Source organism: Esox lucius, chromosome 3 (genome assembly GCF_011004845.1).
Source record: "Esox lucius isolate fEsoLuc1 chromosome 3, fEsoLuc1.pri, whole genome shotgun sequence".
NCBI classification, from domain to species: domain Eukaryota; kingdom Metazoa; phylum Chordata; class Actinopteri; order Esociformes; family Esocidae; genus Esox; species Esox lucius.
This window is the reverse complement of record NC_047571.1, coordinates 28103509-28118789: the sequence shown is the minus strand read 5'-3', so window position 1 is coordinate 28118789 and position 15281 is coordinate 28103509. Positions and strand designations below refer to the sequence as shown.

Sequence of the window (15281 nt, the reverse complement as noted above, 5' to 3'; positions counted from 1 at the left end):
ACCGATTTAAAACAACACATCAGTTTGTGGCGCGAAAAAATATTTAATATATATTATATTTTGCATATAATCCAGACATGTTAAAATGTGGTTAAATCCCTGTTTTAACTTAAAACATGAAACTAATGACCGACTTTAAAACATACATTTTGTTAGAAGATATTTCGATATAGGATACAGGTTACTTACAGAGCTTAATGTTTGGCGTCATCGTTAACTATATGTTATCCTTAGTTAATCCAAACTGGTTTGCTTGTCTCTTGCTTTACCTGTCAGTGTTTTTATACTTTCCTGGCAGGGATTTCCCTATTTAACCCTTTTGTTTTAAATAATGTGTATAAGGAAAGTAATTCACGTAGCAGTGTCACAGTTAGTAATTTCACTAGATTCCAGAGTTTTCAATAATGAAATGTTTTACAATCATGAAACTGGAATTTACGTTTTCTGCAGAATTCTATTCAGTCTTTTGGTTGTGGCTCATATGACCACATTGGTTTCTCACAGTTTGGTAGCAAAGATGTGAACGCTTCATCCACTCTCTGTGGTTATTCAGCAGTGGTCCAGGCCTTTGTCAGTGTGACAGGAACGTGCATCGATGATTCAGTATGGACTTTCACTATTGGTCAAAACCCAATGAAATTGAGCAGCAATATGCAGCAATAACATTGTATTTTTATCTGTCACATTCAGCTATATGATATAGGTCATATTCAGCTATATTACATGTCACATTCAGCTATATGATATAGGTCATGTTCAGCTATATTACATGTCACATTCAGCTATATGATATAGGTCATATTCAGCTATATTACATGTCACATTCAGCTATATGATATAGGTCATATTCAGCTATATTACATGTCACATTCAGCTATATGATATAGGTCATGTTCAGCTATATTACATGTCACATTCAGCTATATTATATGTCCTATTCAGCTTCATGATACCTGTCATATTCTGCTTTGTGATGTATGTCATATTCAGCTTTGCGATATCTGTCATATTCAGCTTTATGATATCTTTCATATTCAGCATTATGATATCTACCATATTCAGCTATTTGATGTCATATTCAGCTATATGATATAGGTCATATTCAGCTATATATTATGTTATATTCTGCTGTATGATTTAGATCAGTGGTTCCCAACCAGGGATACTAGGACCCCTGGGGGTACTTGGCCTCTCCACAGGGGGTACTTGAAAACACTCATAACACCATAGACTTACTAGTGAAATTAACATGAGGGGGTACTTCAGGGGTACTGAAAGCAGTGCAAAAACATTTTGGGGGTACAGTAACTGAAAAAGGTTGGGAGACACTGATTTAGGTCATATTAAGCTATATGATATAGGTAATATTCAGTTTTATTGAATCTGTCATATTCATCTCTATAATTCATATTCAGGTATATGATTTTTTTCATATTCAGCATTATGATACATTTCATATTCAGTTTTGCGATATCTGTCATATTCAGCTTTATGATATAGGACATATTCAACTATATTAAATGTCATTTTCATCTTTATGATATCTGTCATATTCAGCTTTGTGATATCTGTCATGTTCAGCTTTATGATATCTGTCATATTCAGCATTATGATATCTATCATATTCAGTTTTGTGATATCTGTCATGTTCAGCTTTATGATATCTGTCATATTCAGCATTATGATATCTATCATATTCAGTTTTGTGAGATCTGTCATTTTCAGCTTTGTGAAATCTTTCATATTCAGCAGTATGATATTTACCATATTCAGCTTTCTGATGTAATATATGATTTAGGTCATATTAAGCTATATGATATACACTCATCTAAAGGATTTTTAGGAACACCATACTAATACTGTGTTTGACCCCCTTTCGCCTTCAGAACTTGCAGTTGATGGAGATGCTCTATTGGGTTGAGATCTGGTGACTGTGGGGGCCATTTCAGTATAGTGAACTCATTGTCATGTTCAAGAAACCAATTTGAAATGATTCGAGCTTTGTGACATGGTGCATTATCCTGCTGGAAGTAGCCATCAGAGGATGGGTACATGGTGGTCATAAAGGGATGGACATGGTCAGAAACAATGCTCAGGTAGGCCGTGGCATTTAAACGATGCCCAATTGGCACTAAGGGGCCTAAAGTGTGCCAAGGCATGGTAACAAGGCATGATGGATCCATGTTCTCATTCTGTTTACGCCAAATTCTGACTCGACCATCTGAAGAAATTGAGACTCATCAGACCAGGCAACATTCTTCCAGTCTTCAACTGTCCAATCTTGGTGAGCTTGTGCAAATTGTAGCCTCTTTTTCCTATTTGTAGTGGAGATGAGTGGTACCCTGTGGGGTCTTCTGCTGTTGTAGCCCATCCGCCTCAAGGTTGTGCGTGTTGTGGCTTCATAAATGCTTTGCTGCATACCTCGGTTGTAACGAGTGGTTATTTCTGTCAAAGTTGCTCTTCTATCAGCTTGAATCAGTTGGCCCATTCTCCTCTGACCTCTAGCATCAACAAGGCATTTTCGCCCACAGGACTGCCGCATACTGGATGTTTTTCCCTTTTCACACCATTCTTTGTAAACCCTAGAAATGGTTGTGCGTGAAAATCCCAGTAACTGAGCAGATTGTGAAATACTCAGACCGGCCCGTCTGGCACCAACAACCATGCCACGCTCAAAATTGCTTAAATCACCTTTCTTTCCCATTCTGACATTCAGTTTGGAGTTCAGGAGATAGTCTTGACCAGGACCACACCCCTAAATGCATTGAAGCAACTGCCATGTGATTGGTTGATTAGATAATTGTCTTAATGAGAAATTGAACAGGTGTTCCTAATAATCCTTTAGGTGATTATTACATCAGAAAGCTCATTTTCAGTTTTATTAAATCTGTCATATTCATCTATATAAGTCATACTCAGGTATATGATTTTGTCATATTCAGCATTATGATATATTTCATAATTTGGCTATATGATTGACATATAACATTAATGTGAAGTTAATTATTTATCAGCTGACACCCTAAGTACCATTTAACCTTATCTAATGTAGAATGTGTTATCTGTTAGAGAGATATTGTTTATTTTGATGTTTTTACATACATAACATTGTACACTGTATGTGGCAGAAGCATGCTGAGTACATAATAAATATTAGAAATACTAAATAAAATACAGTCAAAAAATAAATTATGTTAATTGTAAATTGTAAAGCCAGGAAACCATTGTAACCGCAAGTGTCAAGTTCAGATCAGGTTCCGATCACGTCCAGATCAGTTCCAGATCAGTCAAGGAGTACATATGTAGCCTTCTTGGGTCCCTCAAGAGTCATGTGCCATTAATTAATTAATTTGTACTCATCAACAGACAGCGGGATCCATTTCAAATATCTTCCAAGACTGGCCACACATCAGCACAGCAATTACAAAAGACTAACATTTAACACTCACACATATATTATTTATTTATAATTATTATCTCTGTACACAAAACATTGATAGGGTGCCTAAACTCTGCGTGATACATTAGAAGGAGCTTATTATGAACAGAAGAATATATTACTTAAGAGCTGCTGAAAAATGGAATTCTCTTATCACTAATGATGGAATAATTACTGTGGACACAGATAACCATCATCTCATCAGACAACGAGGCAGACATGTTTCCTTCCAGCTAGCCAAAGTATTTTCATCTAGCCCAAACCAACCAGCTGTCACTTTAAAAGTGACAATGTCAGTAACCTCTTCAGTAACCCACCTTTGTTCATATCCACTGGGATTTGACTTGGTCAACAACATTTCTTAAAAATAGATATTTTGGAATGTTTTACTTTTAATTAGCTTCAGGGTTGCAAAACAGGGCCTGAATGAAACTGTTTTACGGCAAAACCCTACAATCACTGGGCTGAAGTTTGGTCACGTTAACGCATTATTTCAAGTGTACAAGGGAGGTGATTAACTAACCAGCCCCAATTATTACACCCTGGTCACAAAGCACACGAGTCGGTTCACACTGCAGGCCTTAAACCTCAAATCAGTTCTGTCAAATCAGTTCTGACACGGACTTGTCAACAGGGCAGTGGGCTGATTAGCTTCGGTGCTGGTACTTCCTTGTCCATTCACGACATCACCTAACAAGCTCAGGTGACAACACCAGTACCTGACCGGAGGATTTCACAGTTTCAGAATCATAGTATGAATACACTTTTAAAAGCATCGGAAAGATAACATGATGCCAGCTGTCGCTTTCACCTGTTCAAACTGCAGGTAAAAATAGGATTAAGATCAGATTCAAATCGGATATGGAAATGAATAGGATTAGAGTCACGTCAAACTGTAAGTGTGAACAAGGCTTAAAAGGACACTTAGCTTTCATTCAGTCTACAGTGCAGAAGAAAATAAAGCTCATTGCAACCTCGAAATCGATGGCGTAAACAAGGGCCAACCAGTAAAGCTTTAACATATCAGAACAAAAAAAAAAGTGATTTTGTGCAACAGCCGCTGTTTTACATCCATTGGTGTGACTATTCATACTAGACCTGTGCAGTCGCCACAGAGGTTAAACACTGGAAAGCCTAGGAGCTCATTCCTTAGCAACAGCACAAACAGCCATGTGTTCAGTAGATTGCTATGCATTGTGTTCAGTAGATTGCTATGCATTGTGTTCAGTAGATTGCTATGCATTGTGTTTAATATTCTACAAAATGGCTGTGGGTGTGCGGTGTGGAGGGAGACAACAAACATGATTCTTTTTTTTATATCAAACTGTCACAAAGCTGGTCGCGGTGGACCCCGACCCTGTTTTCTGGAGAGCAATAGAATATGCAGGCTTTTGATCCAGCCCAAATAAAAAATAAAACTAAATAATTATGCAAGATGTCGATCATTTGATCAGATGTGCTGGGCTGGAACAAAAGCCTGCAGACTTTATTTGCGCCCATGATCACGTAGTTGACCAGTGCTCTGTGGTGATTGGGTGGTCATATTTTCATTTGGAAAGGGTTTTCTCTGCCATGTGTCTCTGTTGGCTCTGAGCATGCCTGTGACAGGAAAGAACAACGAACAACAAGTTACTTAACGACTGAAGAAAATGGAAAATAAATTGTCACCACTGTCTTCAGAAAACTGTACACTTTCAAGGGTATATGACCTCCTGATCTACGGTCACAGTGGCCCATTGACTATCTGTGTCTGTGCGTGTTCATGTGTGTGTGTGTGTGTGGGTGTATATTAATAAGCATCAGTGTTCATAGTACAACATGGTAATTGGTGTGTGGGGGACGGGGACGGGCTCTCCACCTGGTCAGGTCCTCTACATCCACCAGCATGGCATCCTGCTCCACATGGAGCTCATCTCTTAACAGCAGAAGCTGCACCAGCTCCCCGCTCAGGCCTGCAACGCCACCACAAGCCACAACCTTACTCTCCTCTCACACGACAGCGGTAATGAAAGGTGTCTCTCTCTCGCTCTCTCTTTCTCTCTCTCTGTGCGTGTGTGTGCATGCGTGTGTGTGTGCGCACGTGCATGTGAACTCACTCTGTATCTGTGAGTGCAGATCGTTGGTGATGACCTGGAGCTGACCCAGGCTCATGTCCCGTATGTCTCCTCTCTTCAGACTCCTCTTCATCAGACCCTCACTGATGTGGGGCAGGTGGGGCAGCTGGGACAGTCATGTGGGGGGGGGGGGGGGGGGTTAATTAGACTAGTCGGGTGAACGTCAGAGGCTTATTATTCACTAGCTGGAAGTCGCTCCGGAGAGGAGCATCGGCTAAATAAGAGACATGTTATAAAATGCCAGCAGTGTTCTGTTGATCACCTATATGAGATGACAATAACCTGGTCCTTTAAGTTATCCAGGATTCAAAGTGATTTCTTTAGAACCAATTTCGTTAGAACATCTACAGACGGTTATCCTCCAGTCAGGAAGGATGTTGAACGTTCTGGTACATCACGAGGACTGCACGGTCCTCCTTAAACCTTATTCCCGCAAGTGTTGAGTGACTCGTCAACCGTCAGCCTCATCAGCCTTTCACAGTAACATCTGTGAGAAATGTGACTGAAGCCCAGCATTAAAAACACTGAATTGACATCTCTGAATCCTTCAATGAAAGGTCACATCAACCCCACACCACTACAGGGACAAACCCATTGGCTTAGTCTAAGCCCCATTTAACACTGTGTAAGCATAACATTATATCATTGTTTATATAATTTACAGCAACAAAACAATTGTACGTCTAGATTTGATGATATTAAAGTTTCTTTGCAAAGGCGAGGGAGACAAAAGCTTTCCACAATCCAAGAATGACTGAACAACTTCCAGTGGTATCTATTCAGTTTTTTCCCTTTTTGCCATTTTTGTTTTCACTCTCTCATTCTTTGTCTTACTCTTCGTTTCTCTTTAACTGGGAAAATATATTAACTGCAGCTAGCTACCAATTTCTCAGAAATGCTAAAACACTTTTGCTTTCTCACAAAAAGAATACATGCATGAAGGGCTACATCATTATTTTAGTCTTTAATTGTACACAGTGTGACCACTTATAACACCCCCCCCACCAAAAGAATTATGCAGGGGCCTGCCAGGAGATCATTTTGGGTTAATTATATTGCTGAAGGACTGAACAACTGATTTCTTTTACCTGTGATTTCTCAGGGGTTCAATGGTCAGCTGCTCTAACAGCTACACCACACCCTATCATGTTTTCCATTTACTCAGTTCACACTGGACACAGTTTTCAAGTGCCTCAGGAACCTATAACTCAAATATTAAATGGATTGAAATGAATAATTTCATTAAAAAAATTTAACATAAAAAAAAGTCTCAATTGTCATTGTTCTACTGAGAGTCTAGATCACACACTGACCAGGTTGACAATGATGGGTCTAGATCACACACTGACCAGGTTGGCAATGACGGGTCTAGATCACACACTGACCAGGTTGACAATGATGGGTCTAGATCACACACTGACCAGGTTGACAATGATGGGTCTAGATCACACACTAACCAGGTTGGCAATGACGGGTCTAGATCACACACTGACCAGGTTGGCAGGGGTCTAGATCACACACTAACAAGGTAAGAAATGACAGGTCTAGATCATAAACTGACCAGGTGACAAATGACGGGTCTAGATCACACACTGACCAGGTGAGAAATAACGGGTGAACCCACACTGACCAGGTGAGAAATAACGGGTGAACACACACTGACCAGGTGAGAAATAACGGGTGAACCCACACTGACCAGGTGAGAAATAACGGGTGAACACACACTGACCAGGTGAGAAATAACGGGTGAACCCACACTGACCAGGTGAGAAATAACGGGTGAACACACACTGACCAGGTGAGAAATAACAGGTGAACCCACACTGACCAGGTGAGAAATAACGGGTGAACCCACACTGACCAGGTGAGAAATAACGGGTGAACACACACTGACCAGGTGAGAAATAACAGGTGAACCCACACTGACCAGGTCGGCAACAGGCGAGCGGCGGTGGAGCTGGATCTGTCTCTCCACCTCCACCTGCATGCGGGCCATGGGCCGGGCCAATGCTAGCGCCACCCTGGCCTCCTCCTGGAGACGCCGCTGTACCCGCCAGAAGCCACAGTCCTCCAGGGGGTCCGAGTCCTCCTCGCCTGTGTCCCGGTCCGACAGTGATGAGCTCTGCTTACTCTGGAGGATAACCCAGACCCAGCAGTCAACACACACACACACCGTACAGACGTCCCCATTCAGAGACACACACACACCGTACAGACGTCCCCATTCAGAGACACACACACCCTACAGATGTCCCCATTCAGAGACATGTTCTTCATGTACTTTGTAGTCATCATACGCATACAGTGTGTGTTCCCTGTTCTTAAGTCAGGTTCAATGTATCAATTGTATTAATATATTTGGAAAACATACATACATACTTACAACACATCCAAACATACGCACCACACACACACACACACACACATCTATATCGTTAGCATTTACCACAGGTGACAGCGGTGTGTCCAGGCTGGTCTCTGTTCTGCTGTCCTCAGCATCGCTGTCCTTGTCACTGCTGCTGTCATTCACGAAACAAACCTGCAGGTTAACGCCACTCTGAGGCCTGACAGTCAGAAAGATAGGGGGGAGAGACAGACAAAGAGAAGGAGAGAGAATGGTCTAATAACTCCAAACTGACACCAGTAACCCTGACCTCTGAGCCTGCAGACAGGAGATGCCTGAATTGACATGAACATGTTCTCAAGGTGAACCACTGAGACACACATTTTGCTTTGCCTTTCTCAATTCCTTTCAGATCCACAGAAAGCCTGCAGGCTGGCAATAAGGGGTAATTTGAGTCAGGGTTCATATCTTATAGGACAGGGGTTGTATCCCATAGGGCAGGGGTCATGTCACAGAGGTAGTGGTGGGGCAGAAAGATGAGAGGTGGTCCATTCCTCTGGCTGTATTTGGTCCTTTACATCAAGGGTTCCCATACCTAGCTCCATAAGGCTTTCCCCTCCACAGGGAAACATAGCAGCCACAACAAATTCAGTGACATGACCAAACCCACAACATGACATAATTATAAACATTGAGTGCCTTGTCTGGCTGAGAAACTAAATGACTCTCAGTCACCTTTATCAAAAAAACTACCTCCATGAAATCATTATAACAGCTCATATGTCATTGCCACAACAAGATCTCACTAAACAGGAAGTGAGAATTTTGTTGAAACCTAGGTGGCCTGCTTCAGAGTTGGAATACGCCCAATACGAATCTAGAATTGGAATGTCCACATTACAACATATACCACTAGGTGCACTTTGATCTCCACTATGGGTCAAGTGACTAGAACACATTCTGTGGGACTAGTGGACAGAAAGAGCCAACACTTCTTTTATTTCCAGTTTTCATGACCACAAACTTCTGCATACTAGACCGGGCCCGTCCCCTTTGTTTAGGATAAACATTGACCTCTTTTCCAAGAACAAGCCACGTTAGTGTAGTATTCTACTGTGTGTTCTTGTAAGGTTTTAGTTCTGTGGATGTCTGAAGTTTATCTAGAGTCTGCTTAATAACCGCAATGTCTATGTATTGTGTGACAGTTTTATTTCAGGCTGTGAAATATTTTCACTATTTATTTGTGTGCGTGTGTGTGTTTGTGTCCGTGCGCTTGAGCATGCATTTGTGCATTGGTGTTTTGTTCATGCTACATGCTTTTCAGTGTGAGATCATGTGTCACTGTGAGAAGAGATGTCAGTGTGAGCAGATGTGTCATTATGAGATGATGTGTCATTGTGAGATGATGTGTCATTGTGAGATGATGTGTCATTGTGAGATGTGTTAGTGTGAGAAGATATGCTAGTGTGAGATGTGTCAGTGTGATCAGTCTGCAGTGTGATCAGTGTGCAGTGTGATCAGTGTGCAGTGTGATCAGTGTGAAGTTTGATCAGTGTGCAGTGTGATCGGTGTGCAGTGTGATCAGTGTGAAGTGTGATCAGTGTGCAGTGTGATCAGTGTGAAGTTTGATCAGTGTGTAGTGTGATCGGTGTGCAGTGTGATCAGTGTGAAGTTTGATCAGTGTGTAGTGTGATCGGTGTGCAGTGTGATCAGTGTGAAGTTTGATCAGTGTGTAGTGTGATCGGTGTGCAGTGTGATCAGTGTGCACATCCTAATGCTGTTTCGTATGCTTCCTTGTTCGGCCCTTTACAGTAAGTGACTCTTGTTTTGCCTTGCAGAGTTACATTCATGTGCTACTGGGTGAAGGAATGACCAAACAATGTTGCATTCCAGTAACCACCTCTGTCTCTGTCTAAACGTCTGTCTTACCAACTCTCATCTCCCCTCTAGGAATTCCTTCAATACCAAAATGACTTTTGGAATAAGTGATCTTACATTTTGAAATAATTTTAATTTCATAAGAAATCCACTGCTTCCCGACCCCCAAAGCATGTGTTCTAGTATCACTTCAGACGGTCAGAAATTGTTAGGTAACAGCAAGTTCACATTCACAAACCGCCCAGACACCCTGTAATCACCAGGGCACATTCACAAACCGCCCAGACACCCTGTAATCACCAGGGCACATTCACAAACCAACCACACACCCTGTAATTACCAGTGCACATTCACAAACCAACCACACACCCTGTAATTACCAGGGCACATTCACAAACCAACCACACACCCTGTAATTACCAGGGCACATTCACAAACCAACCACACACCCTGTAATTACCAGGGCACATTCACAAACCGCCCAGACACACTGTAATTACCAGGGCACATTCACAAACCAACCACACACCCTGTAATTACCAGGGCACATTCACAAACCAACCACACACCCTGTAATTACCAGGGCACATTCACAAACCAACCACACACCCTGTAATTACCAGGGCACATTCACAAACCAACCACACACCCTGTAATTACCAGGGCACATTCACAAACCAACCACACACCCTGTAATTACCAGGGCACATTCACAAACCAACCACACACCCTGTAATTACCAGGGCACATTCACAAACCAACCACACACCCTGTAATTACCAGGGCACATTCACAAACCAACCACACACCCTGTAATTACCAGGGCACATTACCAGGGGTGGTGAAGGGGCAAACTAAACAAAACAATTCATAAAAAAATTGAAATGTGTAGAAATTATAATGGATCCCAGCCCTGAATTAAATTACAGTTTATTCAGGAATTATTATTATAAGTTACTAATAAATTCTAATACCAACTCTCCTTAATGCTTTTCAAAGAGGAACATTTAGAATTTGGTTTGGTGTCTTAATATAACATAGGCAATCTTTACCCAGATGGCTCAACATTCATGTAAATGGTTGAAGATGCATTCTTCGATTTTTGTCTAATGGATGTGAAAGTGGTGCAGTCAAACTAAAAAGGATCCCCAAAAACCATGTGATATGTCAGGCACGTGCCAATTTGTGCCCCATGTCATTAACACAACTTGCTTTCAAACTTATATCACACTGAGTCTACTTCTAGATTTTGGACATACTACATATTTTGACCAAAATTGGAGGTTTCAAAATATATTTTGTTAATCAGAAAAATCGCAGACTGCTTCGTCAACTGTTTCCATCTCACTAATAATAGTGACAGGTAAAAGAAAGTTTGACATCTACCCACTGGAATGTCAGCCACTGAGCTCTTTGAGATCACACTCCCTAGTGGTGTCAAGGGAGATGTGCAGACAAGTGATATTACCATGAGATTGTTGCGTACTGCTAGAACTGCCTGTTTCCTGTCTCATAACACAGAGAGTTAACTCACTGGTTTTGTATTGAACCTACCATGTGACTGCATGCAAGCAGGAATGCACATTTCCTCTCTCTCTCTCTCTCTCTCTCTCTTTCCCTCTGTCTCCCTCTCTCTCTCCCTCTCTTCCTCTGACTCTCTCTCTGTCTCCCTCTCTCTCTCCCTCTCTTTCCCTCTGTCTCTATCACTCTCACTCTCTCTCCTTTGCTCTTCTCTCATCTCTTTCCTCTCCCTCTAAATTTCCATCTCTCTTCTCTCCCTCTCCTTCTCTCTTTCTCACTCTTTCTCCTCTCCACTTTCCTTCCTTCTCTCTCACTCCTTCTCCTATTCTCTGCCTGTTCTGTGCCTGTTCTGTGCCTGTTCTTCCCCTACTCTCTCCAGTACCTTCGCTCTCCCTCTCCTCCCCTTCTCCTCTCCTTCCACCGTCCTCTCTTCTCCTTCCGCTATCCTCTCCTCTTCTCCTTCCACCATCCCCTCGTCTCCTGGGTACTCCTCAGCACCACCCAAACCCACCGGGAGGAGGACAGGTCATTCTTGGTGCAGCTGGTGTAGATGACTGGCTCGTCGTCGTCATAGAAACTGCCGAGGGCCAGCTTCTGTCTGATGGACTCCCTGTCATTCCTCTGCGCCTGTAGGAGGCAGAGAAACGGAAGGGATCAATACTCAACCAATAGCACGGCAGGACAACAATACCTCAGTAAACCTTCAGTCAAAGCCTGGATGATAAAGACAGGCATCAACCCAACGGGAAGGATGATAGATTTTAACGGAAGGCTGTCCTTCACAATTTGTTGATAACCTTGGTAAGGATGAGCAAAAAAGATAGAGTAATTCTATTCCTGTTCATCGGCTTGGTCTTAAACTCAAAATACGGGGAATATCATGCTTTATTTCAGGTAAAATTTTCAAAGAACAAAATGAAATCAACAAATTCATGTTTTTCTTATGCATGTACATTGAGGCTATCAGTGATGGTGGAAGGTCCTGTAAGTCACGTTGACTCTGCGAAACCGAATTATCGGACAAACTAAAAACAACCCTGTCAGTAGGAAGGCACATCACAACATTTATAAATAGAATATTCAGTCAACCCTGAAACAAGAGAACCAGCAGAGCAGAGGTAGCTGGAGATAACTGGAGCATTTTAATGGAGTCTGACTCACTGTCGTCACAGCTGACTCAATGAGCCTCAAAGAGAAGCAAAAGAGCAACGCATGCCAGGGGGAACACACACACACACAGAGAAATGAACCGTGCATATCAAACACCACACAGGCCGCTTGGACATCCCACATATGGATGTCACAGTAAACACACCCAAACGCATTCAAACCATCTGCACATGCCAAACGTTCCCCTAACACAGATCTATGCCTGTTTGTGAGCAGGTTAAATAGGTTGTCCACTCATATGTGTGTGTGTGTGTGTGTGTGTGTTCTTTATGAGAAGAACGATGTATCCCTCCCAGTTCCCATCCCTGTCTCAGTCTCATTATCCTGAGCCGGAAGCGACAACGGAAGGCTGAGGTCACCATCAGTGGCCTTTCGTAGACAGGCTGTCTACAGTGAGGTCATCAATAATGGCTCTTGACACACACTCACTGGACCTGTGAAGGATGGTGACATGCGCTGACAAATCCACATGATTTGGACAGGAAATGTCCTGCCACCTCGCGCTCATTTCTCCTCATGATTCTCCACCATCGTCCTCTCCTCCTTTCTCACCTTCTCCTCCTCCGTTTTCTCCTCACCTGATATGTCTCCTCTCCCGTGGTTGACCTGAGTCATGAAGAGATGAGGTAAATGACCAGTATCACGGTTGAGGCTGGTTTTAGACTTGACATACAGGAATATGACCTTTCATAGCCATGTTATGTAGTGTCATATACTGCGGCATCAGCTCTGAAGATTCAAACTCCTCTGTATATTATGCGTTTCTGTCCATCCCTCTGTGTCTGTGACCTATTTTTATAGTTGTTTCTGCTACTGCCTCCAGTATTTCTGAACATACTGCTTCATAGAGACCTGCTTTTATACAAAATGAACACGCATCTAGCCACAGTAATCATGATTTTCCTTCTCTAGTTAATTTTTCATTTTTACTGTTGTACGTCCTTAAGAGCCAGTTATAGTTTGTGACATATCACACAGGTGTACATGCGCGCACGCACACACACACACACACAGACATATAGAGACTATGACGCATCATCAGATTGGGCTGTGATGTAACAACCTACACAAGAGATGGACCCTCCCCTACACACACACACCATCACCCACTCTATTCCCTCACACTGGAGACCAAGCCAGGTTCTGATCAACACACAGCCCAAGTTCTGATCAGCCCACAGCCCAGGTTCTGATCTACACACAGCCCAGGTTCTGATCAACCCACAGCCCAGGTTCTGATCAACACACAGCCCAGGTTCTGATCTACACACAGCCCAGGTTCTGATCAACCCACAGCCCAGGTTCTGATCAACACACAGCCCAGGTTCTGATCTACACGCAGCCCAGGTTCTGATAAACACACAGCCCAGGTTCTGATCTACACACAGCCCAGGTTCTGATCAACACACAGCCCAGGTTCTGATCTACACGCAGCCCAGGTTCTGATCTACACGCAGCCCAGGTTCTGACAAACACACAGCCCAGGTTCTGATCTACACACAGCCCAGGTTCTGATCAACACATAGCCCAGGTTCTGATCTACACACAGCCCAGGTTCTGATCTACACGCAGCCCAGGTTCTGATAAACACACAGCCCAGGTTCTGATCTACACACAGCCCAGGTTCTGATCAACACACAGCCCAGGTTCTGACCTACACACAGCCCAGGTTCTGATCTACACGCAGCCCAGGTTCTGACAAACACACAGCCCAGGTTCTGATCTACACACAGCCCAGGTTCTGATCACACACACACATACACACACACACACCAAACAGCAATTTTGCTCCAACCCATACACATCGGACACCTGAACACAAGACGACAACAACAACACAGGCACACGTATGTATTCGGAAACAGGCAGACAATCAGGCCAAATACACGCACAAACCAAACGTATGTGGTGCAATCACATATACATACAACACATTCACCATACAGGGCATTAGTGAACATACACAAGACCTAATACACACACACACTCCGTACAGACACGAACTGTGTACAGACACACACACCGTGCAGACACACACCTGGTAAATACGTTTCTCCTGGTGCACCATCCTTCAGCGCATTGCCCAGCCTGGAACCGAACCCTCTCCAACACTGCAGTGAGACAGACCCAGGAGACCCAGTCATATACCGCAGCTACACACAGAAGAGAGGGGAGGAGGAGGGAGAGAGAGAGAGAGAGAGAGAGAGAGGGAGGGAGGTTCCGCGCAGCGGATGGAGGGACGTGGGCGCTCTCAACAACTCTCTCTGTGACTGCACGGCAGATTCTTCCTATCTAATCCTCAATCTCCCCCTTGATCTCGCCCTCCTCCAATCTCTCGCCCAATCTCTTCCTTCCGCCAAGGGAGCAACCTGACTGAGTGTGAGCGGGGGGGCTTGGATGAACAAATGTAACAGGAGAAACCGGTGGGGAGATGCTGAGATACACGGAGGAAGGCGGTGATGGAGAGGCTGAAGGCTGTGTGCTGCAGTATCAGACTGAAATGGTTTCTCAGATGTAGCCAACAACACTGTTGTGCAATGGGGAGGCACCATCTGTTCTTCTGGAGGCGAAACGGTGGAGGGCGGGAGGGATTATGTCGGCTTCACAGATGAACCTGACGATCACCAAAATATTACTGACCATGCGCGGATGTGACTTGTGGTAGCTTACACCTTGTTTACATATGCAACCTAATTCAGATATTGACTGGTCCGTTTTCACTAACTGACCTATCAGAACCCCTCTGAAAAAGATCTGATGTCATTTAAATAAAACACCTGTTAGTGCAGGCCTGCCCGACCCAGAAACACTCTGC

At 43.3% G+C, this 15281-nt stretch overlaps 1 protein-coding gene across 1 annotated transcript; it reads right to left on the bottom strand.

Moving 5' to 3' along the window:
• Nucleotides 1-3437: 3437 nt before the first annotated feature.
• Nucleotides 3438-14966, bottom strand: zgc:153615 (SCHIP-1 domain-containing protein). Its single transcript, XM_034288471.1, has 7 exons — nucleotides 14505-14966; nucleotides 11808-11923; nucleotides 8000-8117; nucleotides 7481-7684; nucleotides 5536-5659; nucleotides 5298-5391; nucleotides 3438-5038 (listed from the first exon to the last, which is right to left on the bottom strand). Exons 1-7 carry the CDS (start codon nucleotides 14532-14534, stop codon nucleotides 4987-4989), a joined length of 738 nt encoding a protein of 245 aa, XP_034144362.1. The 5' UTR covers nucleotides 14535-14966; the 3' UTR covers nucleotides 3438-4986.
• Nucleotides 14967-15281: the final 315 nt, after the last annotated feature.